This window comes from Phocoena sinus, chromosome 4, assembly GCF_008692025.1.
Source record: "Phocoena sinus isolate mPhoSin1 chromosome 4, mPhoSin1.pri, whole genome shotgun sequence".
Classification (NCBI taxonomy): domain Eukaryota; kingdom Metazoa; phylum Chordata; class Mammalia; order Artiodactyla; family Phocoenidae; genus Phocoena; species Phocoena sinus.
This window is the reverse complement of record NC_045766.1, coordinates 135,690,990-135,716,607: the sequence shown is the minus strand read 5'-3', so window position 1 is coordinate 135,716,607 and position 25,618 is coordinate 135,690,990. Positions and strand designations below refer to the sequence as shown.

Sequence of the window (25,618 nt, the reverse complement as noted above, 5' to 3'; positions counted from 1 at the left end):
AGTGGTGAGAATCGACTCGCCTTTTGTAACTGCCAAGCTCCACATTCATTTCAGCACTTTCTGTCATTTTCTCTGTGTCTGTACACATTTCCATCTGTCTATCTTCTCTGAGATATTTCTTCCAAGAAGAAATATCAAGGGCTGCCCTCATCTCATTACATTTCTCAACTGCTACAGAGGCATCCTAGGTTTGATATAGCATTACGACTCTGTCCAACATCTTTTACTACCCAAGAATCAAATACTCATGCATTCAGAATTAGAAGGTAGAAAGCTAAAGAATTCTATTTCTTTGAGTTCAACAAAAAGCCATTTCGTGATTTGTTATGTGGGTTTTTTCCATCTCCCAGTCATCCAGACTAGAATCCCGGACATCTCTACCTGTGCCCTAGCCCCACACCAACGTTCAGTTCCAAGTTCTGACTCTTCTTTTCCACTCCCTCTTCTCCATCCGCCTCTCTTTCTGTGGCTGCCACAGTCCCCTCACCAAGACCCCTGTCACATCTCCTAATTGGTCTATGGGCCTCCAATCCCACTCAGACTTGTCCTTCTCATTGATCCCTGACACTCTCCCTGAAGCATAGTCCTAAGACTATGATGCTTCTGTAGGGCACACCTGCTCTTGGGAAACAAGTCTCCTGTGATATTGTGATTTATAATAAGAAATAATATATTTGGTCTTCGTCCCTGTTTTTTGACACAGAGCTCCTAAATCCATTGGAATTTCCTATGATGAGAATGATAAAGGTGTCTCTTGTTATATTAATAAGGTGACTTTGGGACTGGTTGCCAGGAGAATCAACCATGTGATTAGAGGCTTGGAACTGTCAGTCCCACCCTACCCTCCCACCCCAACCTCTGGGGAAGGGGGAAGGGCTAGAGGTTGAGCTCAAGTCCCAATGGCTAATGATTCAATCAGTCAGCCTATGTAATGAAGCCTCCATAAAACCCCAAAAGTCCAGGGTTGGGAGAACTTCTGGGCTGGTAACACACAGAGAGGTGAGGAGAGCTGTGTGCTGAAAAATGGACATGGAAGCTCTGGGCCCCTTCCCTGTCCCTTGCCCTGTGCATCTCTTCCGTCTGGCTGTTCCTGAGTTATGTCCTTTTATAATAAACTAGTGATCTGGTAGGTAAAATGTTTCTCTGAGTTCTATGAGCCACTCCAGTAAATTAATCAAACCCAAGAAGGGGCGTCTTTGGAACCTCCAATTCATAGTCAGAAGCACAGGTGACAACCTGGACTTGCATTTGACATCTGCAGTGTGGAAGGGGTAGGGGCAGTTTTAGAGGGCTGAGCTTTAACCAGTGGGATCTAACGCTGTCTCCAGGTAGGTAGTGTCAGAATTAAGTTGACTTGTAGGACACCCAGCTTGTGTCAGAGAATTCCTTGAGACTTATTGTATAGCACAGGGAACTATACTCAATATTTTGTAGTAACCTATAAGGGAAAAGAATCTGAAAAAGAAATAGATATATATGTATGTATAATGGAATCACTTTGCTATACACCTGAAACTAACACAATATTATAAATAAACTACACTTCTATTAAAAAAAGAGGGAGAATTCCTTGGATATGTGGGGAAACCACCACCCCCCATACATACTTTGGAATTGGAGTCAGAACTTTAATCTCCAAACCTCTTAGTGATAGAGTCAGGGACCTCATGTTGTACAGGGAACAGCATGCATTCCGAGCAGGGACTTGGACATCCACAGTCTTGAGTCCAGGTCCTATCTCTGCACTTATGGTCTCAGTTGCCTTGGGTATTACTGGCTCTCTATAAACCTGCTGTTTTATGGACGGTGACTGTCTCAAGGGGTTGTTGTGAGCATTAAACTAGATAATATGCATACAGGACTGACTTGGGGCCTGGCAGCCCATGGTAGGTGCCCAGTAAACACAGCCCCTTACTGAGGTTGGCCTCCCCACAGCCTCAGGTCCTTCCTGGGCCTTCTCTTCCCCAGGCCAGCGTGCACTGAAACTGTGTCCTGCATCCATCACTTCCCCTGTGCTTCCTTCTTCCCTTGCTCATGTCTTGCAAGCTATCTTAAATTCTCTTCCCAAACTCTATACTCTCTCCAGGCTCAATCCTCCCTCCGTCTCTTCCTCAAAGGGTCCCCAGCCCTTCCAGATGGATCTCACTGCTCCCCTTTCCTAAGCTTCCATGACACTGGGTTTATTCCTCCATCATCACATTCATTATCCTCTACATCAAACTGTCAGTATTTGGCCATCAAACAGCCACTCCTTCTAGACTGTGAGTTGGATAAGGGCTGAGCCCACGTCTTCAGCAGATATACTCCTCAAGAATGTCCAGACTAAGTCTTTGGTACATGAGTGAAGAGTGCTTGCATGACGTTAATTGATTATGGAATTCATATTTTGTTGATTGCTTCAAGAACTTTACAGACTGTACTGATTTTAAGGCAGCAGAAATCACCACCCTTTCCCGTACCCTGAGACACAAATTTCTAGCACTTGAAATGCAGCTCTGCATTGAACAGGGGATGGTGTGTCTGATATGTTATACCAATGGGCCACTGGAGTTTCATTTCACTTGTTGTGTCAGAAAATGGATCAGTGACTTCAGCAAAATCTTGAGACTTTCCTCCGTCTCTAGGGCCACGGTAAATAATTGATGTCCCTTTCCCCACTCTCTCTACAAAAAAACTCTTCTATTCTTAAACCTGAATAACTTTCGGAATATGCATTATTGAATCTGCTTGGATCTCCTATTACCATACTTAAAGAATAAAGAAGACAACTTCCATCCCAAGGTAAAACTTTTCACTTCCCAAGATTAAGAACTTGAAGAGGTTCTTGATATTCAACACTTCGGACCCCTGAGGTTACTTTTTTTCATATATTTATAATGTTATCGTTTATTCTCCGCATCAGCAAAATAACATTGACTTAGAAAAAATGGAATTTACCAAATGTTAAAATTTGAAGAAAATTCTGAAATGAGTCATCTAAACATTCTGGATCCCTTGCCCTTATTTCTCTGGTCTGACAACACCTTGCACTTTGCCAAGAAGCAACAAACACGGTAATAGATGCCGTCAAAACAGAGTTTCATAGGAATATCAATAAGAACATTTTGTATTTGCATATAATTCTTCTTTGCTGATTTTCAAATGCTTTCCTCCTTTGCGGCTCACCACGGCAACCCTTCTATGCAATCAAAACAGGTGCTATGAGCATGAGTCTTTACGCCCACTTGGGTTTGGACTCAGCAAGGAGGAAAGAACGGTAACTTGAATAATTACCAAAGGACTGTTAAGTCTGTTCTCAGCAGGACCAGATCAGTGATGAGCTGGACTTTACCTGTGAAGTGTTTCTTACCTGTCTCCCTCCTCTTGAAAGGTCCACTCCTTTTTTTCCACGTGGCCTCTCATTCTTCCATTAAATTCTCTTCCTCATAAGACTCAGTCAGAACTTAAGATGTTCTCAAATTAGTAAAAAGAAAAATGGCATGATATGGAAATGTTTTAAGGTTTTCAAATACTTTTGTATGTCCCTCTTCTGGCATTCTGCAATAGAAAATAGTTCAAGTCCCATTAATGGGCAACAGATAGGCTAAGGATAGTCTAAGATTTGTCTTATAGGATATTTCATTGGATCCTCATAACAGAGGTATAAAGGAAGAATCGCCCCCATTCTGTAATTGAGGAAACAGATACATTAACCAGCCCAAGGGAAGTAACAGAGCCAGGAAGTCAGACTCAGCTCTCTGTATATCAAGTTCAAGTGGGCTTGTTCTCCTATTACCACGTGTCCTGGTTTTGTGCTCAGATGCTCTATGTTCTGTGGATGCTAAAGATTGAAGCATGCCCAATAAATGGCAGTCTTCCCGAATTCTGAATCAATTATGAGACAAAAAGGAGTGGGACAGATGTAGGTCCAAAGGCCAGCTGTACTGCCGCTCAAAGCCAGACTGCAAAACGAAGCTTAGCTATGCGGTAACAATGGCCTCCCCAACACTGCACTCAAAATTCAATAGGCTCACTCTCTGTCTCAGGCACCTCGAACCAGTGCTGGGCCTGAAAAACACACCACGTGAAGACACAGACCAGAACGCGTGGTTCCTGCAGCTACCAGACCCGAGGAGAAAGGGAGGGGATCAAGTTCCCAGATCCATCACTTCCTTCTCCCAGACCCACCAACCCAGCAAGTGAGAGGAAGAGAGAAGCCAGGAGCCATACCTGCCAGGGCGGCCCCCCCTGTGGCAGCCAGCATCGGGAATGGGGAAGAAATACTGGTTCCCTCAAAGTTTACTCTGAGGAGTTTTACATCACGGGCACCATTGGTGTTCAAATCTACACGGTGACTTCCTGGCAGGTATAACCCTGCCAGGGATAGTCCACTATCCCTCCTGCAGAAGTTTGTCACACAAATCTTGGCCTACAGAGGCCAAGATGTCAGAAGTCCTTGTTTCCAGGGCTTCACTGACTCACTGTATGACCCGGGACAAGCCACTTAATTAGTCAGTGTCTTAATGTCCCCATTAATAAAGTCTGCATTGTGGACAGGAATCCTCTCTATAGAGAATTCCTCCATCACGGGCAGCGGTAAAGGGATCCTGCAAACTCAGCTACAAAAAGAGCCAGCCTGCCGTGAGACGGGCGACCACTCCCACCCAGTACAGGGCTCGTCTGCCTTCTTCCAAGAGTCCTGAGCAAACCATGTTTTGATAGCGTTCCTCCTGCCAGACACCGACAGAGAGAGAGAGAAGTCCCTCAGCAGAACCCAGGCGAGTGTCATCCAGAGTGTTGACCATATTGAGTGACAGTAGGTTATTTCATGCCTCTTGAATGTTCAACGTCTGAACAGCTACACACACTTGAACCTATATTTTACCCCATTGACAGGCCCGGAAAGGACATATGGTTTAGATTTTTAGACAACACTCCGTGTAAAAAAGCCTTTCCTTTTATAGAGGCATATTTTTAGAGTCTCCAAAGCTAAACTCTGGGCTGAATTTAATCCATGCCGTTCTCTGGCCCAATCTAGAGCCTCAACGCAACTGTGTGTCAGTGGAATACATTGTTAACTGATCTGTCAGAAAATCAATTAATTACTTTTAAGAAGCAGTTAAGAGTATCCCTACAAAGCTGCCATGTGAATTATTAAAGAATATAATGTAACAGCCCCCACCCCCCCCTCCCTGTGTTCAAAAGATTCCCTGAATCCTAAATGAAAATCATACAAAGCTGAGGGGGCCAAAAAAAAGAAGAGAGAGAGAGAGAGAGAGAGAAAATGACTAGGCTTAGGAGGTGTGGAGCAGAAGTAGGCGTTTGCTGATGGTGCTAAAGGCTGCCCCATGACGCTACCCATCTCTGGGTTTTCCAGCATGTGCCCCTATGTCTTCAGACAAGGCAGCAGAAAATATACCCCTATCTGCTCGTCTCCATTCATTGGTAGATGGGCGGCCCTGTGCAGAGCCCTACAGACTTCTTTCTCTCCCGGAGCCCTACTCATCCCAGAGACAAGCTCCTGCAAAGCCCACCGCTCCCACGACTCCTGCAGTTCTAGGCCTGTCTCCAGCCTGGCCTGGGCCAGTAGAGCTCCCTGGGTGGGAGGCCGGAGCTTCTCCCATGCCCCAGTTTGTGTCACCAAGGAATGTTTAGCTCAGATCCAATCGCACTCATCCGTCCATGTCCTATTTTTCTGGGAACAATGCTAAGATCGACCTGGCGCTTCAGATACGCATCAGACGCGGATTCCCCAAACGTAGAGAGAATCCCTTCCCACCTCAACTTAGCCTGCACCCCAAAGACAAGGGAAGCAGGGGAAACAATGGTCTGTAGCTGTAAGATGAGGGCCCAGGCTGGGGCCTAGACAGATGAGTCTCCCTTGCTGTGTTTCTTTGGTTTTGATTTAACCAGAAACGTTTAACATCGGAGTGAGAAAAACCATACAGTTGCATAACCAAAGCGTCCGCAGCTCCTGTTAGGAAGATGTCTCCTCCAACTGCTGGCCAGCTGTGGTTATCACTGTGTCTGAAACTCAGATGCCATCTTAAGTGGTTCTGCAGGGTGTTGGCCATGTCAACCTCCAAAACCCTCAAGGCACCAAGGGTCAGAAACAGAGAAGTGTTTCCCTGGGCTCCGAGACTGAGACCCAGAGATTAAAAGGGCAAGTCATAAAAGGGGATATTTTTTCACCACTCAACACCTGCAAGCAGTTACCCTCTTGCTCTGAGACTTGGGCTGCCTCAGGGCATGAAAGGCTGGAGAGGAGGCGGCTGCTACAGTTCCTTATCATTCATTCATTCACTCATTTATTCATAAAAAGTATTTAATGAGAATCAACTCAGTTCCAAACACTTTTTTTGTTTTTATCCTGGGTGCTTTCCAGCAATGAACAAGATAAAGTCTCTCTCTCACGTCCACTCCACCCATCACTTGGAAGATGGAGGCAGGCAATAAATAAGTGAACACAGAAGTTAAATAAGACCAATGCAATGTCGAAAATAAATCAGTGTCGTCATGTGATACAAGTGACCATACAGGGGGAGGAAGTGGGGTATCTCTAGCTGTTACTCTAATAGATGACATTTGGGCAGCGTTGGGAAAAACTGGGGGCAAGGCAGGGGGAACAATTGGTCCAGGCACATGAAAAGATCTGGGAAGAGCTTGGTGTATTTGAGGAACAGAATGGAGGCTGAGACAGAGCCAGCTGAGGGATACAGGGTCTCTGTGACGTCAGAGGGGTGGCCCAGGACCTGGCATTCTCTGTACCCTGGAAAGCCCTCACAGAGTCTGGGGAGAGGAGACACAGGATCGGATTGACATCCGGTCTCTGGCTGTGAGATTACAACAGGGCTGGCTGGAAGGGCTGCTGTCCTTTCTCCCCACCACAAACTCAGCGCCGAGCAGACCACAGCTCTTCCTCTATGGGAGCTTGGCTTCAAAGGTGACCGCTAGGTACATAACCTTGTCAGATTCCCCCATCTCTCTGTGCCTCAATATCTGATCAAGAATAAGATCCCCTCCCAGAGCTGCTGTCTGCAAGACATCTGGTATTCGGCTTCTCATTTCATAGACGCTGGTTGCTGCCGTTGTTAATTTCAACTTCATTCCCTACGTTATCCCCATGAGTGCATTTCTGAAGCTGATTTTTACCAACTTTTTTCAACAAACATTTACGGAGCACTACTCTTTATCACCTGGGTCCTGTACCACCACAGGAGCAGTTTTATGCCAGAATCAGGAAGCATACCTTTCCCTCCAAATCTGATAGCTCCTACTTTCCCCAGGAAACTCCAACAAAGGCTTTCTGTACCCTCCTCACAGGTCTTGTATTGAAGTATTACGCAATATTGAACCGACGTGCAACATGCATAGCAGGAGTCCTGACTGGCGTGTGATTCACACACAAGCCCACCCGTAGTGCCCGATATTGGCTGGGTGAGGATGGAGCCCACTCAGAGGGCAGCGTCTAGACTCTGTCCAGTATGCAGGGAGCTCTATCCGGTGCTGGGTTCCAGTGGGAGAGGGGGAGTTTACTGTCGCGTCGAGGGCTAGCGATGGACAGGATGATGTGCAAGAGAGACTTCTGTCTCTGCGTGTCACTTTCGTTATGCGGTGCTTGGCTTCAGAAAGGCAGTTCATTTGTTCCTAGTTCCCAGAAGCCTAAATGAATTCCCCACCAGAAAAAAATAAATACGTTGTGAAAATGATCACCATCACTGATGATTCGATCAGGAAATTACAAAAAGGAGAAAACTAGGATCTGGGAGGGCCTCGAGCCTCCAGCTAGTTGCGGAGGTGAGGGTGCAAGAGAAGCAGAGCCCTTTGCTCACTTGCCAGACACCGGGGAGGCACGCGGCATGACTCAGGCACACCCACACGGTAGCTTTGGTTTTCCAAGATGGCAGACCGAGGGGGAGAGAAGTCTGTGAGCCCCTGAGGAAGAGACAGCTAAGCCAGGAATACAGCTGGTTGGTGGAAGCTGATTTCAGGGTCAGTTGATGTAAATCTTGATTTGCTTAAAACTGAATCCGCGGACTTCCCTGGCGGTCCAGTGGTTAAGACTTCACCTTCCAATGCAGGGGGTACAGATTCGATCCCTGGTCGGGGAGCTAAGATCCCACATGCCTCGCAAAAAAACAAAACATAAAACAGAAGCAATATTGAAGAAAATTCAATAAAGACTTTTTGAAAATTATTTTAAAAAAAAGAAACTGAATCCGTTGGCTTGTTTCACTGTCCATGCTGGCCTGCGGGTGTCCTTCACACCATAAAACACTGCAGGGTGGCCCAAGCACAACCTGGCAGGGAAGAGTTTCAAAAAGGAGGAGGAAGAAAAAGAGAAAGATGTGATGTGAAGCAAGGAAATTTGGTGAGAGGACCCAGAACCCCAAAGAGTAGGTTTGTATCTTGCAGAGATGTATCTGCTCCTCTGTACTTTCCAACCATGAGAGAAGCTCATCTTAGCTCTAGTGAAGGATGGCCGGGCTGGAGCCAGAAAGCCACGGGGAACCCTCCTGACCCATTTCAGCAGCTCACCACCCTCTGCATGTCCCTCTGGGGACGGGCAGGACATGAGACACAAGATCATCTATTTTTCTTTTTTTTTTTAAATAAGTATAACGTGGTCCCCATAGAGCTCAACATTCTCTGTGTTGGGGGCAGTGTGTGAGCTGAATTAAGGATTTGCCTCTGTGCCCCAGAAGGCAAAAGTGCCACCTTCATCTGTCCCCATCTCTCCTTTTCTAGTTGATTTTCACAGATGCAGCGTTGGGTTTGATGTGAGACCTGCAAAAAATGAGAAGCGAGAGATGAAGTTATAAACCTATCTGATGTGATCCAAATGGATTCCATCTGCTTGCCGAATAAAGGAGCTATAAATAACATGAGCGAGCATCAATTCCTCTTGTGAGGGTGGGCGCTCAGTTCCAGAGAGCGCCCATATCAAATGAGAGGAAAGCAGGAGTCTAATTAAGACCCTGACTGTCTGACCACAAACTGCACAAAAAAAAGAACACGGAGTTGGCCTGGTGTGCAGTCCACGCAGGGGGTCCTGTGAACAAGACCCCAAAGTCAGCCCCACCCTCAGTAGCCTTTAGTGCCAGCCAAGAGAGTCTGGCTGTTAGCATTTTTTACACTGCCCCAGGATTCAGGTTTAATTTGTGTGGAAAACAAAAGGCATAAACTATTTGCTTAGAGTAATCAGTTGCATAATATCTTAAAGATAAATAACAAGATTATACCTCCTGTCTCCTCAGCATCCGTACATACTCGTGCATGCACACACACACACACACACACACACACACACACACACACACTGGCCCCAAAAAGATCTATTATATCAGAAAGATCAATGACTCCTTCCTCTTTCTTTAGAATTATAAGTCTTTTACATATCCTGAATCATTGGTCACATTCAATGTATATGCAAAAGAAGTTCAAAGGCTGACTTTGACAAAGGGCATTTGGAGAGGGATGATAAAATGTGTCTGATAAAACACACACAAAAAACTTTAGCAATAAAGACTTACAAATTGGGAAAGCAGGACTTGGGCAGCGGGTGTGAAACTGTGTTATCTACAGCTTCAGCACTGAAGATAGTGGCCCCCAGCAGAAGGCTTTATCTGGCCTCCACAAGAATAGAGATTGCACCGGCCCTGAACTACCCTGTCTGCAAAGCCCAGGAAACACCTTGCAGAGGAGTTGATGCAATGTTTGCCATCCTGGCCTTCAGTGACAGTTAAATAGTGTTACAACACAGCATTGAGCAACGACCTTGGTATATCATCCAAGTCTTTGTTTTATAGCACTTTTTCCCCCGCTGGAGAGACAAATGGGCAATTTTGTCTGACATTTTTTGGTTCATTACTTTCAATTTAAATGATCAAAGAGAGAAAAAAGACATTCTCCCTTCTTCCTTTCCAATACAATTTTAAAAATCCCTTTCCGATTGACATTTCAAATAGGAGATGAGTCATATTTACTCTTTGCATCTTATTGCATTATTTCTCGAGATTTCCAAAGGATTCTTGGTATCTGTTCTTGGAGATTTATTACTCAGTCCCTGCAGTTTCTTCCGGGCTGGGGTTTAATTGATGTGATTGCAATCAGGAAACCACTTTGAAAGGGAAGAAATCAATTTAGTTTTTCGTGAGTTGTAAGTTTTCTGTAAAAAAATTTCACAAGACTATCCCTTTCTTAAAAGGAGTCACAACACGGCTGTTGACAACAGTAGCAGGTTTGGGAACAGGACATTAATTCACGGGTCCAGGAGTCCCAGATCGGCCACTGTTTCGGCACCTGGGAAAAACCACTCATTTTCAGAGCCTCCCTTTCTCTCTGTAAGATGAATGGATCGCACAAAGTCTTTGGTTCTTCTCAGTCTTTGCTCAGGTTCTTTTCATCTCTCAAAATGATCAGATGCCATTCCACAGAAGGGTGGCCTTCGAAACAGTTTCACCCTGATTTGTTTTATAATAATCCTTGAACTTTGATGATTGTGTCTGGCTTTTCCAAGTGCTTCAGCAGCGATGGTTGAATGTGATCTTCTTGATAAACCTGATGACAGTGGCAGCGGCTCTAGACTTGGCCAGTGAGGAAACGGAGGCACAGCCAGGTTAGGGGACCTGAAGAGTGTCACAAAGGCTTGTACACAGAGTCCCCTTAATAAAATAAGTACCAAGAAAAAGAAGACATTTTAGGCCAGAGGCTTTCAAACTTTTCTGAATTGCAAGCGACAGTAGGAAGTAAGTTGCATGCATGACTCAGGAGATGGCTCTATCAACCAAAAAAAGGGTTTCAGGAAGCAATACTTGTTCTTACTGCATGTGAGGCACTCTGTTTCCCATTTATTTCCTTCTATTTATTTTTCTTCCCTTTCTTGTATTTGTATAATAATATAATAGTAATCATTATTGTTTAATTTGAAACCAATGAATGGTCAAAATCTATGATTTTGAAGTCACTGTTCAGAAACTTTTCACATGGCAGTGTCTCGCTGTTTTCTAAATCAGGGACATACATCTGAGTTCCAGAGCGCCCCACAGGTGATACTGAGAGTGGTTCTCCTGTTATGGTTTTCTCTCTCTGTCAAGAGCCCCCAACCCACAAGGCTGTACTTAGGGTCAAGCCTTCCACTGTAGGTGGTTCATGACCCTCCTGGCTATGAATACACCATCAAGTCCTAATAAATAATGAATACCAATGACAACATTGAGACACCTGTTTGCTTTGTACTCCCAATAAAGTCAGAGGGAGAACCAGGGCTGCTCCCTAAAAATGGCACATGGCTCTCTAAATAAAGGGCTTTAATGCATTTTATATTTAAACCGTAAGGCCCTGGGCTCAAACCCAAATTGAGATGGGCTCTAATACTTAAGTACCATTCTGGAAAAACCTTTGAAATATTTATCCATCAATCTGGGCTCAGTGATTCTGAAGCAGCTCACTTCCTTGTGTCACATTCCTAGAGTAGACCTGCTTTACACATCCCCATGAGCTGGGGATGGGCTACCTGTCAGAAGCGAAGGCAGTCCCTTTGGAAAGTCATTGTCTAGGAAACTTCTTAAATAAGAAATATGAAGGACAACATTGTTATTAAAAATACACGCAACTCAAAGATTGATTTCTCAGTGCAGCTGGTCAAGTTCTTGCTTTCACTGCTCCATCTGCACATGGCCAAGGGCAAGCTCTTTAACCTCTTTAAACTTAAGGGGATAAGAGTTCCAAACTTAACAGGATTATGGAGAGGATTAAATGAGATAATGCATGGACAGCCCTTGCCACAATGCCTGGGGCTCAGAGAAGCTCAGCCTCTGAATGAATGTTAGCGATCATTCTTTTTTTTTTTTTTTTTTTTTTTTGCGGTAAGCGGGCCTCTCACTGTTGTGGCCCCTCCTGTTGCGGAGCACAGGCTCCGGATGCGCAGGCTCAGCGGCCATGGCTCACGGGCCCAGCCGCTCCGTGGCACGTGGGATCTTCCCCGACCGGGGCACGAACCTGTGTCCCCTGCATCGGCAGGTGGACTCTCAACCACTGCGCCACCAGGGAAGCCCTAGCGATCATTCTTATTTGTCCACTAAAATTCTCTCAGTCGTCATAACCCTCTTAGCATAAATAAAGGTTTCACTTTTGATAAATCAATTCTACAGCTTTCTCTATTCTCAGAGACAAGAAACACTTGATGGACTCCCAGAGGTCAAGTGACCTAGTCTCTTGTCTTCAGGTAAATGAATCCCCCAAACCTACTAAAACCTAGCATAGCCAAAATCCAATGCCATCGTGCATCGAGCTGCTGTAATGCTGTCCAGGCTGCTTCTGATATGATCAATTATTTCCTTGACATACTAAGTCAATATAAACAATTATATATTAGTTTTCTTTTAAAAAATAGAAAAAAATTTATATTTACTTTTAAAGATCCAAAAATTTGTCCCAGAGAGGAGTTTTGCTTTTGGGGGGAATGCCGATTTATAACACAAGTCAGAAATGCTCCTTTCCCTTCTGTTCAAAGTGAAACAAACAGACCTTCCGAAGAGAGAAGATTCTTGTTTCACAGGTTGCTACCAAGGAGTTATTTGAGGTCTGTGTACTTTGGATTGCAACATACCAAAATCTTAAAGATCAATAAAGGGAAGATATTTTTCTATAGAAGTTTTTATTCTTAGATTCAAGGAGGGGAGAGCTACTTGATAAGTTTCAGGTGATCCAGCATTTTCTAGATATTTATCCACACTTTTCTTTTTTAGCTCCAGATATTTCAAGCTTAGGAAAAACCAAAAAGAAAAGAAAAAAATTCCACTTCTACTGTATCCATTCTCTATAATATGCGGAGGCAATGTGCATTTAATGCCATAACTTCTTAGGGTATATCTGAATTTGTATCTGATTTTACTCATAAGAATTCTAGAACCCTTATAAAGTTGACAAATAGCAGTAGCCATAACATTCTCATAAAAAAAGTTTTGTTTTATGTTTTGGGGTCTTTTTCTTTTGCTTTTGTTTTCTGTTCTGGTTGGGGGGGTGGTTTTTCGTGCTTTACCTTCAGGCATTATCACATTTTTGCGAAAGGAGTGTCTTTGGGAGAGAGTATGATAAATCGAACTGTCATTTATCATAATCAAAAAAATAAATCATATACAAAAGTGAAAATAAAGCTTCCATGTAAGTTTCCTTCTCATTCCTGGTAAGCAAGGGGTTAACCTGAAGTCTTAACCCATTTCCACTCTAATTGGGAAGGATGGGTGGAAAATCATTGCAGTAACAGAATGAAAATTGCTAGCCTATAGATGCCCGAGGCAAAAAGAAAAGAAATGAATTCTCCTGTGAGCTTGGTTAGTGAGGAGGAAGGAAATCTCAGTCTTGCACCTGACTTCATGTCATTGTTCAGTGTGCCGGTGTTAAATAATGATCTCCAGAGCAGTGTGTAGATCAAGAGGTCTCTTAGGCTGAGGTCACAAGGAAATTTCTGGACGCTCTCCCTCATACTGCTAAACCTGGAGTTGGCTCAGTTTGACAACTCAGCGTTGTGTTTACAGACACAGAGGGGATCCCCCAATGGCACACTGGGTAAAGTTTTCTTCTTTCGTCCTTAGAAGTCCATTTCACTATCTGGTGTCTTCGGTAAAAGAGAGTTCTTAGCTAAATAAATATTTCCTAATTCAGAAGTGAATAGGCTTGATCCGGGATATTTTTCTCCAAAGAAAATGTGAGATGCCCCCTTAAATCCTTAAATGGAGAACGTGACAATTACAGAACTTCTTGTAATCGAATGCTTTTTAAAAATTATTCAAATCCACATTTATATAAATACTTACTTCATGCCCCTTTTCAAAACTTACCCTAGAGTACTGTATTTCCCAATAATGCTTGTGAAATTCTCCTGGGATGGGTATCTTCATGGGCAATGGAATTTTTAAGGTGACAAGAGAAACAAGAATTATGGGAGTCCCTTGTAGTTGCTAAACATCGGTGAACTTCCAGATCAGTAGTTCAACTAGAAAAGAACTGGAGTTCATTTGAGGGCTTATTTGTCATCATATTTGGCCAGTCATCTGTTCCTTTGCTCTTGCTATTAAAATAACTACCAGTTTTGCAAAACTATATGACAAAAATCTTTGAGCTTGTGTGTTTAATCATTTTTAATAAGTTTTGGATCATCTCTGTATATTGCTTTCATTGTGCATATAAGTATAAATTGGCAATTAGCTAACAGATAATACCTATTTTTCAGCTGCTTTTAATTTTGTTAAAAATTATTTCACTCTTCCCTTCTACCTTTTAAGAAGAGGTGAACTCTCTAGAATTAGCACCATTATTCATTCAAAAAAGGCAGCAAAATTTGTTTCATTTTTTGAGTAGGTTTAAATTATAGCATTTTTCTAAGCTAGTCCAAGACAATCCTATCCCAAAGTTTAAATCTGACTTGACCATTGCTTGATTGAGAAATAAGCAATAATGTTTCATAAGAAATCTCCACAAAAATTGTTCTAATTAAAACAGACATTTTTTATTGACATATAGTTGCTGTACAATATTATATAAGTCCCAGGTGTACACTACAGTTATTCACAATTCTTAAAGTTATATTTCATTTATATTGGGTTGGCCAAAAAGTGCGCTCGGGTTTTTCCCTAAGATGTAGGTGAGGAAACTGAGACCAGCGCAAAGTAAGTGACTTATCAAACAGACCTACAATTAACCCCCAACCCTCCTGCCTATGGCAGTTTGAGAACCAGTTCGGGAAAACCTGAACGCACGTTTTGGCCAACCCAATAGTTATTATAAAATATTGACTATATTTCCTGTGTCGTACAATATATACTTGTTAGTTGTTAACAAAATTGTTAATATTCCACTTCAGTGTCTGGAACCTTATCCATAAAAATGTGATTGTTACTGGAACATCAAATATATAATATTTAATTTTCCTATATTATTACTGTAATCTGAAAATTTGTAATTACAATGCAGATCTTAGGATTTTTATGAAACTTAGAAAATGTAATTCTGCAATTACATAGAATGATTGCTTCCACTGTTGCTGATTTTTTTAAGCTCTTTTTAATTTCATACTATGACATGAAATTTTAAAGCTTTTGTGGAGTATAATTCCATGACCTCACAGAAAGCAGGATAATGATAGTCTTAGACCATTATTCCATATAAAATTCTGTTTTCCAAACCCGAAGATAGAAGGATTAATACAAAAGGATTCATCTTGTCTGAATGCCTGTAAAAACCCTCTAAGACCAACAGTTGGAAATTTATTATTTAATTGATCAATATAGATATCTCAGCAAGTCCTTCACAGATAATTATACTTCTTATACTTGATTCTTAGGTAGACTTCCCATGTCTAGGACAGACTGGGGAGTCAGCACCCAAGATTTATCTCAAGCCTTTACATTCTCTTTCTAGAAAGTTCTGCCATAGTTGGGGAAATTTCTCTACCGTCTGTATGGGATCATAGATAGAAAATTTTTTATTTCAGTGGGTGGGAAAAAAGCTCCAGTTTGATGTACTAACAGCTGTAATGATAATGGCAAAGAGCCTTTAGCTTTTTATTCTAAAGGAATTAAACTATGTTGTATACTCATATTATGTTTCAGTTATTGTATAATACAGTATACAGTGAAACCTCGCTAGTTGGGTTGACATGGAGAAAACAGAAGTAGTGAAAAGGATAATTTTAATATTTTAAAATAACTGTAGTAATAAGTTATAAGTAACATTTATGAGTAAATATGTGTTTCTCTCTAATCTCAATCCTATGTAAATTATAAGTACAGAACAGCAATATATTTCTGTTATTTTCTAGAAGATGTAGAACCTCAAAATTATTTGTGTGGTTGTTTAAATCACAGATCCTCAGGCCTGCTTGAATGAATAGAAATTACATATGTGCAGTTAGAGGAACCCTATGTAAATTGGTAACACCCTTAGAATATATTATCTTGAGTTGATTCTATGTTCCCCTTTTTCTTTCCTTTCCCCTCCTCACTCAAAATCCAAGTTCACCCCAGCCATATGCTGACTTCAGTCAGCACCAGACCAGGTCAATTTCTCACAGTTCCAAGTGATGTTTATATATAAAGTTCACCGAGCTGGAAAGCCTTCTTGCCCAAGGCTCCCATTTTGTAGGTGAGGAAAATGAGACTGGTACAAAGTAAGTGACTAATCAAACAGACCCACAATTAACCCCCAACCCTCCTCCCTATGTCTAGCAGTTCGAGAACCAGTTAAACTGACTCACCTGATTATTTTTAAACATAAATGTTGCAGAAGGAAAAAAGTTAGACCATCCCAGGTCATAATTGCCCCAGTGAGAGAGTAAAGATAAACTATAAACACAAGGAATAAAACAAAAGCGCTTGATTTGGGGAGAACTCCCTGTGGAAGGACCCGTGGGAAATGTGGACCAAGACTCCTGTTTATTCATTCAGACATTCATTCATTTATTTTTTTCCTCAACTTAGAAAACTTGTGTTTTGTTTCTAATTCATAGAAGCAGAAATTGTTTTAAATATACTAATTAAAATGTCTAAAGTAAAGCAGACTCTAAAAGTAACTTTTTTAATAGATGCTACTTCTATCATTCACCAGAAAACTTGACTGCTGTAACATTCCCCAATTAAGAAACTCAAAGCCATAGAAAAATATGTAAATTCACCTCCCTGTTCCTCGAGTGTAGTAGACTTTGAGACACTCCTTGACACTTGGGTACTTTCCATAGTGCTTGCATAGGGGAAAACACTCAAAGAGAGAACCAGTTTCATGCACAGCAAGTGGTTTCTCAGCTTCTCATTTAAATGGGGCCAAAGACAATGTGGGGAAGATCCAGACCCGTTCTAGTGTCCACGCATCAGCCCCTCGACCTCTGTACCCAACCCAAAACACTAAGCGGTGGAAACCAGGTATGCTTGCTCTTAAGAGATGCTTGGACCCAATCTCCCAATTCCTCCTACCCCCCCTCCCCCCTTGGTGTCCATACATTTGTTCTCTATGTCTATGTCTCTATTTCTGCTTTGCAAATAAGATCATCTGTACTATTTTGCTGGATTCCACATATATGCGTCAATATACGATATTTGTTTTTCTCTTCCTGACTTACTTCATTGTGTATGACAGTCTCTAGGTCCATCCACATCTCTACAACATATATACACTACTGATACTATGTACAGAATAGATAACTAATGAGAACCTACTGTATAGCACAGGGAACTCTACTCAGTGCGCTGTGGTGACCTAAATGGGAAGGAAATCCAAGAAGGAGGGGATATAGGTATATGTAGAGCTGATTCACTTTGCCGTACAGTAGAAACTAGCACAACATTGTAAAGGAACTATACTCTAATAAAAATTAATAAAAAAATAAAATTAAAATTAAAGTCAAAATAAAAAGAGAGAGAGAGAGAGAGAGAGATGCTCAGACCTTTAAAGGTTCCAGCAGCCCCGGAGGAACAAATGTAGTGAGATAGGGCCTGTGGTTTCTGTTACAGACCTGACTCCATGTTTCTTGGTTGTTTCTTCTGAGGACTGGAAGAAAGACAGGTGGGCCCACTCCATAACTGAGGCCAGGAGCTACCTCACCTTTGATTCGAACTCATTTTTTAACCTGGAAGATTGCTAGCAAATTGACATATTGAGTGTTTTTTTTTTGTTTGAAAAATCTATATGCTATATTTCTAAATAAACCTGTTTATAGAAATTGCTATTTGAGAATATCACTGAATCACTTTGCAATCGTTTTGAAGTCATGAGCTAGTAAAACCTCTTGTTCTAATCCGTGTTGCCTATATGAATTTCATAGAAAAACAAGTGTATTGGAAAAGAAAGTGTCAAGAGATACTTTGGTAGTATTCTTTCAGAGTCAAAGAAACCAAAGCGTATTGTATGGGCTGTGGCATCGGCAGCTGGTAAACATTAAATGGAAATGAACACTGCGTGAGGTGGACTTGTAGCTTATCCGTGGCTGTGAAAATGCTTTAGTGGCAATGACAGTGGTCAGTAGGCCTTTGCAACTTAGTTGTTTTCACCGTGTGTGTGTTTCCTTATGACTACAAGCCAATCAAGTGATGCTGTAATAAAATCCTGAACTTCGCTTCAGGACAGCTCAGAGGGAAAATGAGTCAAGGAAGATGAATTACTTAATGGCCTTTGCTAATAGCAGGTTAAAAACAAGGCTCACTTGAGCACAAGCAGAATAGCAACAAAACTGCTCTTCAGAGGGAATTGCGTTTTGAGTGGTTGCCCTTGAACCGCACTGCCTAGTAGAGTAGCCACTAGCCACGGGTGACATTTGGGGACCTGAAACGTGGCTAGACCGAAATGAGATGCACTGTGAATGTAAAATACACTCAGGAATTTCAAACTTACTAAAAAATAGAAAAAGAATGTAAAATATCTTATTAACAATTTTATATTGATTACATGTTGGAATGAAAGTGTTTTGGCTATACTAAGTTAAATAAAATATATTATTAAAATTAATTTCACCTATTTCTCTTTACTTTTTTAATGTGGTTATTAGAAAATTTTTAATTACATATATGGCTCATATTACATTTCTAGTGGACAAAGCTGCTCAAAATAAGAAAGAATGCCCACATGGTTTAAAGGCAACTTGTCAAGAACTAGTAAAGAAATTTGATAATAGCATAATGATATGAATCTTGCAAGGTTGGTTTAGCTTGCTGACTATGTCTCCAGGGGCAAATTGCATGGGTTCAGATTGGGCCAATTACTGAAGCTCAGTTTCTTCATCTGTAAAGTGAAGGGAATAATTATGGACTGTTTGCTGCTAGCGGGTTAAATGGAATAAGGCATGTAAAGTTATTAGTGTGAGGTCTGACGCACTGATAAAAGGGAGCTTCTATTATCATGGTTGTCTTGGTCAACTCAGGGCTGCTATAACAAAATACCATAGACTGGGTGGCTTATGCAACAGAAATTTATTTCTCATAGTTCTGTTAACTGGAGGTCTGTGATCAGGATGCCAGCATGGTTGGGGTCTCGTGAGAGCCCTCTTCCTGGCTTGTAGTTGGCTGCCTTCTTGCTATGTGCTCACATGACGAGAGAGAGAGAGAGAGAGAGAGAGAGAGAGAGAGAGAGAGAGAGATAGAAAGAGAGAGAGAATGGCTCCAGTCTCTTCTTACAAGGGCACTAATCCCATGAAAACCCCACCCACGTGACCTCATTTAAACCCAATGACCTCCTAAAGGCCTTACCTCCTAATACCATCACATTAGGGTTTAGGGCTTCAACGTATGAGTTTGGTTGGGGGAGGGATGCAAACATTCAGTCCATCCCATTAGTTTTAAAAGTCCAATCAGAGATAGATTTCATGTCAATTTGCAATGTTGTTTACAAAAACCTTTTTTTTCAATTTTAAAAAATTTTTGAATAGATTTATTTATTTTATTTATTTATTTTTGGCTGAGTTGGGTCTTCGTTGCTGTGTGCAGCCTTTCTCTAGTTGCAGCGAGCGGGGGCTGCTCTTCCTTGTGGTGCACGGGCTTCTCACTGCGATGTCTCCTCTTGTTGCAGAGCACGGGCTCTAGGTGTGTGGGCTTCAGTAGTTGTGGCACAAGGGCTCAGTAGTTGTGGCACACGAGCTTAGTTGCCCTGCGGCATGTGGGATCTTCCTGGACCAGGGCTCGAACCCGTGTCCCCTGCATTGGCAGGTGGATTCTTAACCACTGTGCCACCAGGGAAGCCACAGAAACCTTTCAGAGACTGCAGTCCAGTGTGTGCTAGGCACAATGTTTGCTGGGTACTGAGCAGTTGGCCTTGCCAACTCTGAGTGGGGTCCTTGAACCAGCAGCAGTGGCATCAAAGGGAGCTTGCTGGGAATGCAGCGACTCAGGCCCCTCCCCAAACCTGCTGAATCAGAATCTGCACTTAACCAGATTCCCAGGGGCTTGGGATACACCTTGCTTATCCAGTACTGTCTAGTATTTGAAGAGGAGGGAGCCTCACTGGTAAGGTATCCAAACTCTAGTGGTTATGTGTTTAGGTGGGGTGAGGGTGAATCAGAAGAGAATGACACAGGTACAGAGTTGGCTTGAGGAGGGCCAATAAAAGACACCCTTGCTCCCCAATGATCCAGAAGCACCTGTGAGACAGGCAAAGTCGAGCAGATGGAGACCAAACTATCAGCTTTATCACTGACAGGACTTTTGGAGAACAGTGACTTGGGTGTGTGGCTTCCTGCCACTGAACCCCAGAAACAGAGATTTATAAGCACACAGGCAGCATCTCCCTAAAACAATAAGAGGAGGGGAAGGCATGCTCGGTGTGCTAGTTTTCTGTTGCTGCCAAACTAGCAAATGATCACAAACTTAGCAGCTTACACAACACCCATTCCTCCTGTTTTTTCCACCAGCACCTATAATTTTGTTCTGTCCATTCCAAGCTGATTCCTGATGTCTACCCCCAAACCCATCCTCTCTGGTCTTAACTGCTACTAATGGCACCTGGGCCGGAAATGGGGGAAGACCCCTCTCCGTCCCTCACCTCAGTCCCCCCTTTTCTGTCTCCATTGTTTCCACCTTAATGCTTATGAGTCCTTGCCTGGCAAGGCTGTGGCTTTCCTACTCCTTCTCTGCCCTCTCTAATTCACCTATCCACCTCCGACAGATTTATTTTCCTAAAATATGTATTCGTTATGTTATTTCCCAGATTTCAAGGCTCTGATGAAGCCCATTGCCCTCATGTTGAAGTTCAGATTTCTTTAGGTTGTGTAAGCTGCCTCTGACCTGCGTTCACGTCTGCCGGCGTCGTGTCATTTACGAGCTGCCACTCCCCAACCTGATCCCCAGCCTATACTCCAGCTGTACTGCGGGTCTGTGTCATAACTTCATCCATGCCTTTCTCAGGCTCATCCTTCTGCCTGGAAAGGCTTCTCTCCCCACTCCCCACCCTAAGCCTTTCCTCCCACCCTCCCAAGCACCTGGTGAAAATCTATACGACCTCTAAGGGTCAAATCAAATATCATCTCTAACCAGGAGAGAAGTCTTCCCAGAGCCCACCAGGTGGTGCCAACCCCTGTGCCTCCTCCCATCAGCTCCCTGCACCCTACACACGTGTCCATCAGCAGTCTGACACTCCATCGCTCTCACTTATTGGCCAAAGGGACCCTGACCTGCTCCTCAAACTTGGTAGATGGCCAGAAATAACCTCAGATATGACTCCTAAATATTTGAGATTTTGCAGGGTAAAGAATTTCAGGGCTATTTTCTGATGGAGACCTTGAGACCGGGGGATAAAAGTGAAAGATGAGATCAGAGTTAATTTTTCAGGAGGCTACAAAGGACACCGATAAAAATACATAGTTGTGGTCTAAAAGAAACAGCTCATCATGTGTGTAGACCCGTATGTGGGGATGTGTGTGTGTGTGTGTGTGTGTGTGTGTGTGTGTGTACACAGAGATCAAGCGTGAAGCAACTTTGGGCAGGTTTCCTAAACTCTCCAAGTGTAAGGTTCCTGGTCTGTAAAATGGGGTGGTAATGGCACTGTTGCAAGGAATAAACTGGACAGGTATCCGAAAGCATTTTGGCCATGGCCTGGCATACAGCAGCATTCAGTGGAGAGAGTGGAAGGATGTGCTCGCTGGAGTCAGCTCTCACTGTCATGAACATCCAAGCCCTCCCCTCTCTTACAGTTCAGGTTCTAGCACCTTTAACAACTCCTTGGGCAAATCATTACAAATCTTTACAGGTATGACTTCATGTACAGACACCCATCCCTTCTCTCTTCCCTCCAACACCCCCCAGCTTAATGGCGTGTCCTCAAAGCTACTGACGCAGGGCAAACTAAGAAAGCTTTCAACAGACCGCATGCACACCTTTCAAAATCCACTACTTCTGCCTTTGCTTTTAGGTTTAGAAAAAAAATCTTGGCTCTTCTCTCAGAATCACTGAAATATTAGGTGTATAGACAAAACACTTGCCTTTCCACTCTGCTTCTCATATTTCTCAGGCTCAGACATGGAAAGGCTCCTCGGGGTCTCAAGAGAGAATTTCCAGAGTGGTTAGTTTTGTTGGGTCTCTTTAGTATAAACTCAGCTGCCTGGTCAATCTTACTGTTGTGGATTTCCCCCGACCCCCATGTCTATTAAAACTAAACTTACTAACTTCCGGGTACATTTGTTATTTTTTGCCTTATCATTCATTATTAGTGCAAATAATTCTTTCCCTGCTCTGTTTTTTAAAAATCTTTATGGAGTCACTTTATGTACTTGTAAACCACAATCTTGTGTGTGTATGTGTGTGTGTTTGTGTGTGTGTGTGTATGTGCGTGTTTTAAGGATGCTCCTTTAAGACTACACATACTGAATTCCTTTCATTTTTTATCATAGGGCAGTCCTTCAGAACCCCTTATCATTTTAGTTGCCTTTTTTGCTTTGGCAAAAATATAAGACTAAGGAGCTGAAAATCTTGTTCTCCTGCCTATTCAAACAGCATCCAGAAATCTGAAATAATTACCTCCTTTCTTAGTTTTAAAGGTTTTATTTAAGCTATGTTATACTAATGTTGTGCAGTGGAGTTGAAAGCTTTAGGTCTGCAGTATTTGAAATGCTCAAATCCTAAGGCTTTGAAAAATGCTATTTCCTCCACGTTAATCATTCAGTGCTGACCATTACCAATATACAAGGCTGATGGAATAATTTCACATTCAGGACATTATACATAGATATTCAAGGGAAAGAGGAATAGCTTCACATGGCTTTGCTTAATGGATCTACCTGTGACTTTACCTGTAACTGTACATGCAGCGGTATATAGTAATTCATATATGGAAATTATCACATGACAAATATTTTCAAAAATGGTTGATATCATCTGTTACTTTAAGAATGAAAGCTTTCCATATAAATAATCTGCCCTCCTAGCAAAGGGAAAGGAAATCAAGCAAAGAGGAAATCTTTCTAAAATGTCCTATCATTGGAGGTAAATTATCATAACATTTATCTACTAGTTTGTTTCTTTTAGAAGGTATATTCCAAATTGTTTTTTATCACTTTGAAAACTATTCATATTTTTACTTCTTGCATTTAGTTTCTAGCATGTTACAGATTTTTAAATGTTTTTGTATTAAGTTAGGGTTTGGTTTTAATTTCACTATGAATTGTGATCCATCCCTACATTCTCCAAATGGATTTTTAATGTTCATTCAATAATCACATTTGCATCACATATAGAGCTTGAAAGAGGTGATTCTACGAAAGATTAAGATTCAGTATTACCTAGCAATGAAAAACATTGGTCAAAGGTACATAAAAATCATATGCATAGGTAACAGTTCATTTTTGATATAATGATTTACTGTTTTATTTTTGAGCCAAAGCTAGACAATATGCAATAAAAATCTCCAGTGCTAACAAAGTGTGAGAGGCAACAAGCTACCAAAAAAAATGAGAGGGGGGACTTAGTTTTTACACTGGCACTGATTCCAATTAAAATTAAATTAATCAACTTATTTGGTGTTTGCTGTCAGTATATTTTTAAAATATTAAAAATATTTTTATTTTCCTACTTTCTACTTTTTCAGAATGTGTACATGGAATGAATCCATCTAGAGACGTTCACGGTATGTTAGATTCCAAATTATATTTTTAACAAAATATGCACCTTCATATATGCATATATGACATTTTATCCGTGTATCGCTATAAATAACTCACGATATAAATTAACCAAATAATCAACACTTTTTTTTGCTGATTCAAAAATACTTAAAAGCTGTTTTCTATATTGTAAATGTCAAACATATAAAATGTTCCAGTGAAACCTTAAAAGATACCCTCGGTTCTACAGCATTTACCACAGGTGCATTCTGCTGTTTATTATTAAATGACTCTATATGACTCTCTAAAAAAAAAAAAATAGAGCTTGGCTTCTATGTGTTATTACCTAGTTTATTACTTTTGCTATAGCAGTGCTAATGCAAAAGTTTTATGAGAGTAAAATGTTTACTAAGCATCCATAATTTTTTTAAAGATTTAAAAAATTTTTTTCTCAGTTTGCTACTTGTGAGTTGTAAATTGATTTACAAAGTTAGTGAAATAGTCACATATCAACCGCAGGATCCCATGGAAGTCATTACATAGAGGAAAGACATAATGGAAGAACTAAGGGATCTTGTCCGCAAAGTTATTAGACTTCAAAAGTGAAATAATCTCAAATCCACTGGGGGAAGGGGATGTTTAATTAAATTCCAATGTTGAAAACTGGACAGTGTGTATTGTACATACATTAACATGTATGTTAGTCTTCAACAAAATTGTTCTCCCTCCCTGTGACATTAGTACAAACTGAAGCAGTTTGGTCCAGAACCACTAGCAAAATACATTCTCTGTATTTTTATTTTCATTAAAATAGTCACTGAAAGCAGAAATAATTCTTTTAGAAATATTACATTTTTAGAAAAGTAATTTTAGAAATATCATATTACAGAGGGGGATTTTAAGAGAATGGTTGAGTCTTATTTATTTTTGAGAGGGTTTTGAAAGAGGGAAAAATGTGAAATAGATATTTTCTGAGCCCTCCCCATAGTTATATATTTACCTAAAGTTGTAGAAAAAATGTCAATAAGCTGTTGTTTTCTGGTGAAATTGTTTTTTTTTCTTCCAACTAACCAAATACTGCTTTTTAAATTCACTGTGAAAACTTACATTTCATTCAGTCAGTTGATGAGCCTTTTTGAAATTTCCCCCATGCAGCAAATTTGGAAGAATCTGTCACACAGCATTCGCCCAACATACTACTTCGTTATATTTTTTGTATTGTATTATGACAAAAGTAGGTTTTAGTATTATTCCAGGGGAACACCAGGAGTGTATACTGTAATGTTTCCTTTCCTTTTCTCTTAAGAGAGGCAGGGAAAGGGAAATTCTATATCGCCCCTTAAATGAGCGCTTCTGGTGGAAATGAATTCTTCATTTCGTACATGGTTACTCAACTTCATAAACTATGTAAAAAGCCCTTCAGACTAAGGGGTTCCGGGTATCCTTTAGTTGAGCCCCATGCTGCCTGCTTTGCATTCATTTTAGTCCCTCGATAAGGAGGGGCAGTGTTGTTTGTTTCTGGTTTTCAAGCGTGCACCGCGCAACGCAGTTATAACCTGCGCAAAGTCTGGGGAGCCCCAAACGCCCGGTGGCCCGATTCAGAATAAATCAGCAAAAGCTCTCCTTGCTATTATCATCCGTGTCTGCGTTCGAACTTGGGATTTACTGGTTGAGACTCTGAGCTGAGCAGCGCGCTGCCCTTGAAAGGGTAAACCTGGTGCATCTATCGCTGTACCTTACTAAGGGAACTTGATCCCAGCCCGGGAGACCGCAGCGCAGGGTGCGCCCCGCAGCCCCTCGCAGGGTTTAGGGTTTCAGGCAAACGGTCGCAGCCCCAGAGGAGCCTTCTCTGACCTTTCCGAGCGGCGGCATACCCCAGACCGCTACATCTCCAGAGTCCCAGCCCCCGTCCGTGGGGGTCTACGGGGATGCACTTGGAGGCGGCCCCCAGGAGCGCTTGATCGGCTCTTAGGGAAATGCACTTGAGCTGAAGCAAAAAGATTTCACTCCGCCCGAACTCGCCTCTAGAGCGGGCAGCGTCGAGCCCCGACGCAGAGCGACTGTGGC

At 41.9% G+C, this 25,618-nt stretch overlaps 1 protein-coding gene across 3 annotated transcripts in view; it reads left to right on the top strand.

The window, feature by feature from the left end:
* RUNX1 (RUNX family transcription factor 1) overlaps positions 1–25,618 on the top strand; it is a 249,573-nt gene that overhangs the window by 128,527 nt on the left and 95,428 nt on the right. For 2 of the 3 annotated variants that reach the window (XM_032630113.1, XM_032630115.1), the window contains exon 3: positions 23,536–23,574. The exons of the other annotated variant lie outside the window; for it this stretch is intronic. In XM_032630113.1, coding sequence (XP_032486004.1) covers positions 23,536–23,574 — 39 coding nt within the window. The remainder of the gene's footprint in view (positions 1–23,535; positions 23,575–25,618) is intronic. 3 annotated transcript variants of the gene reach the window in all.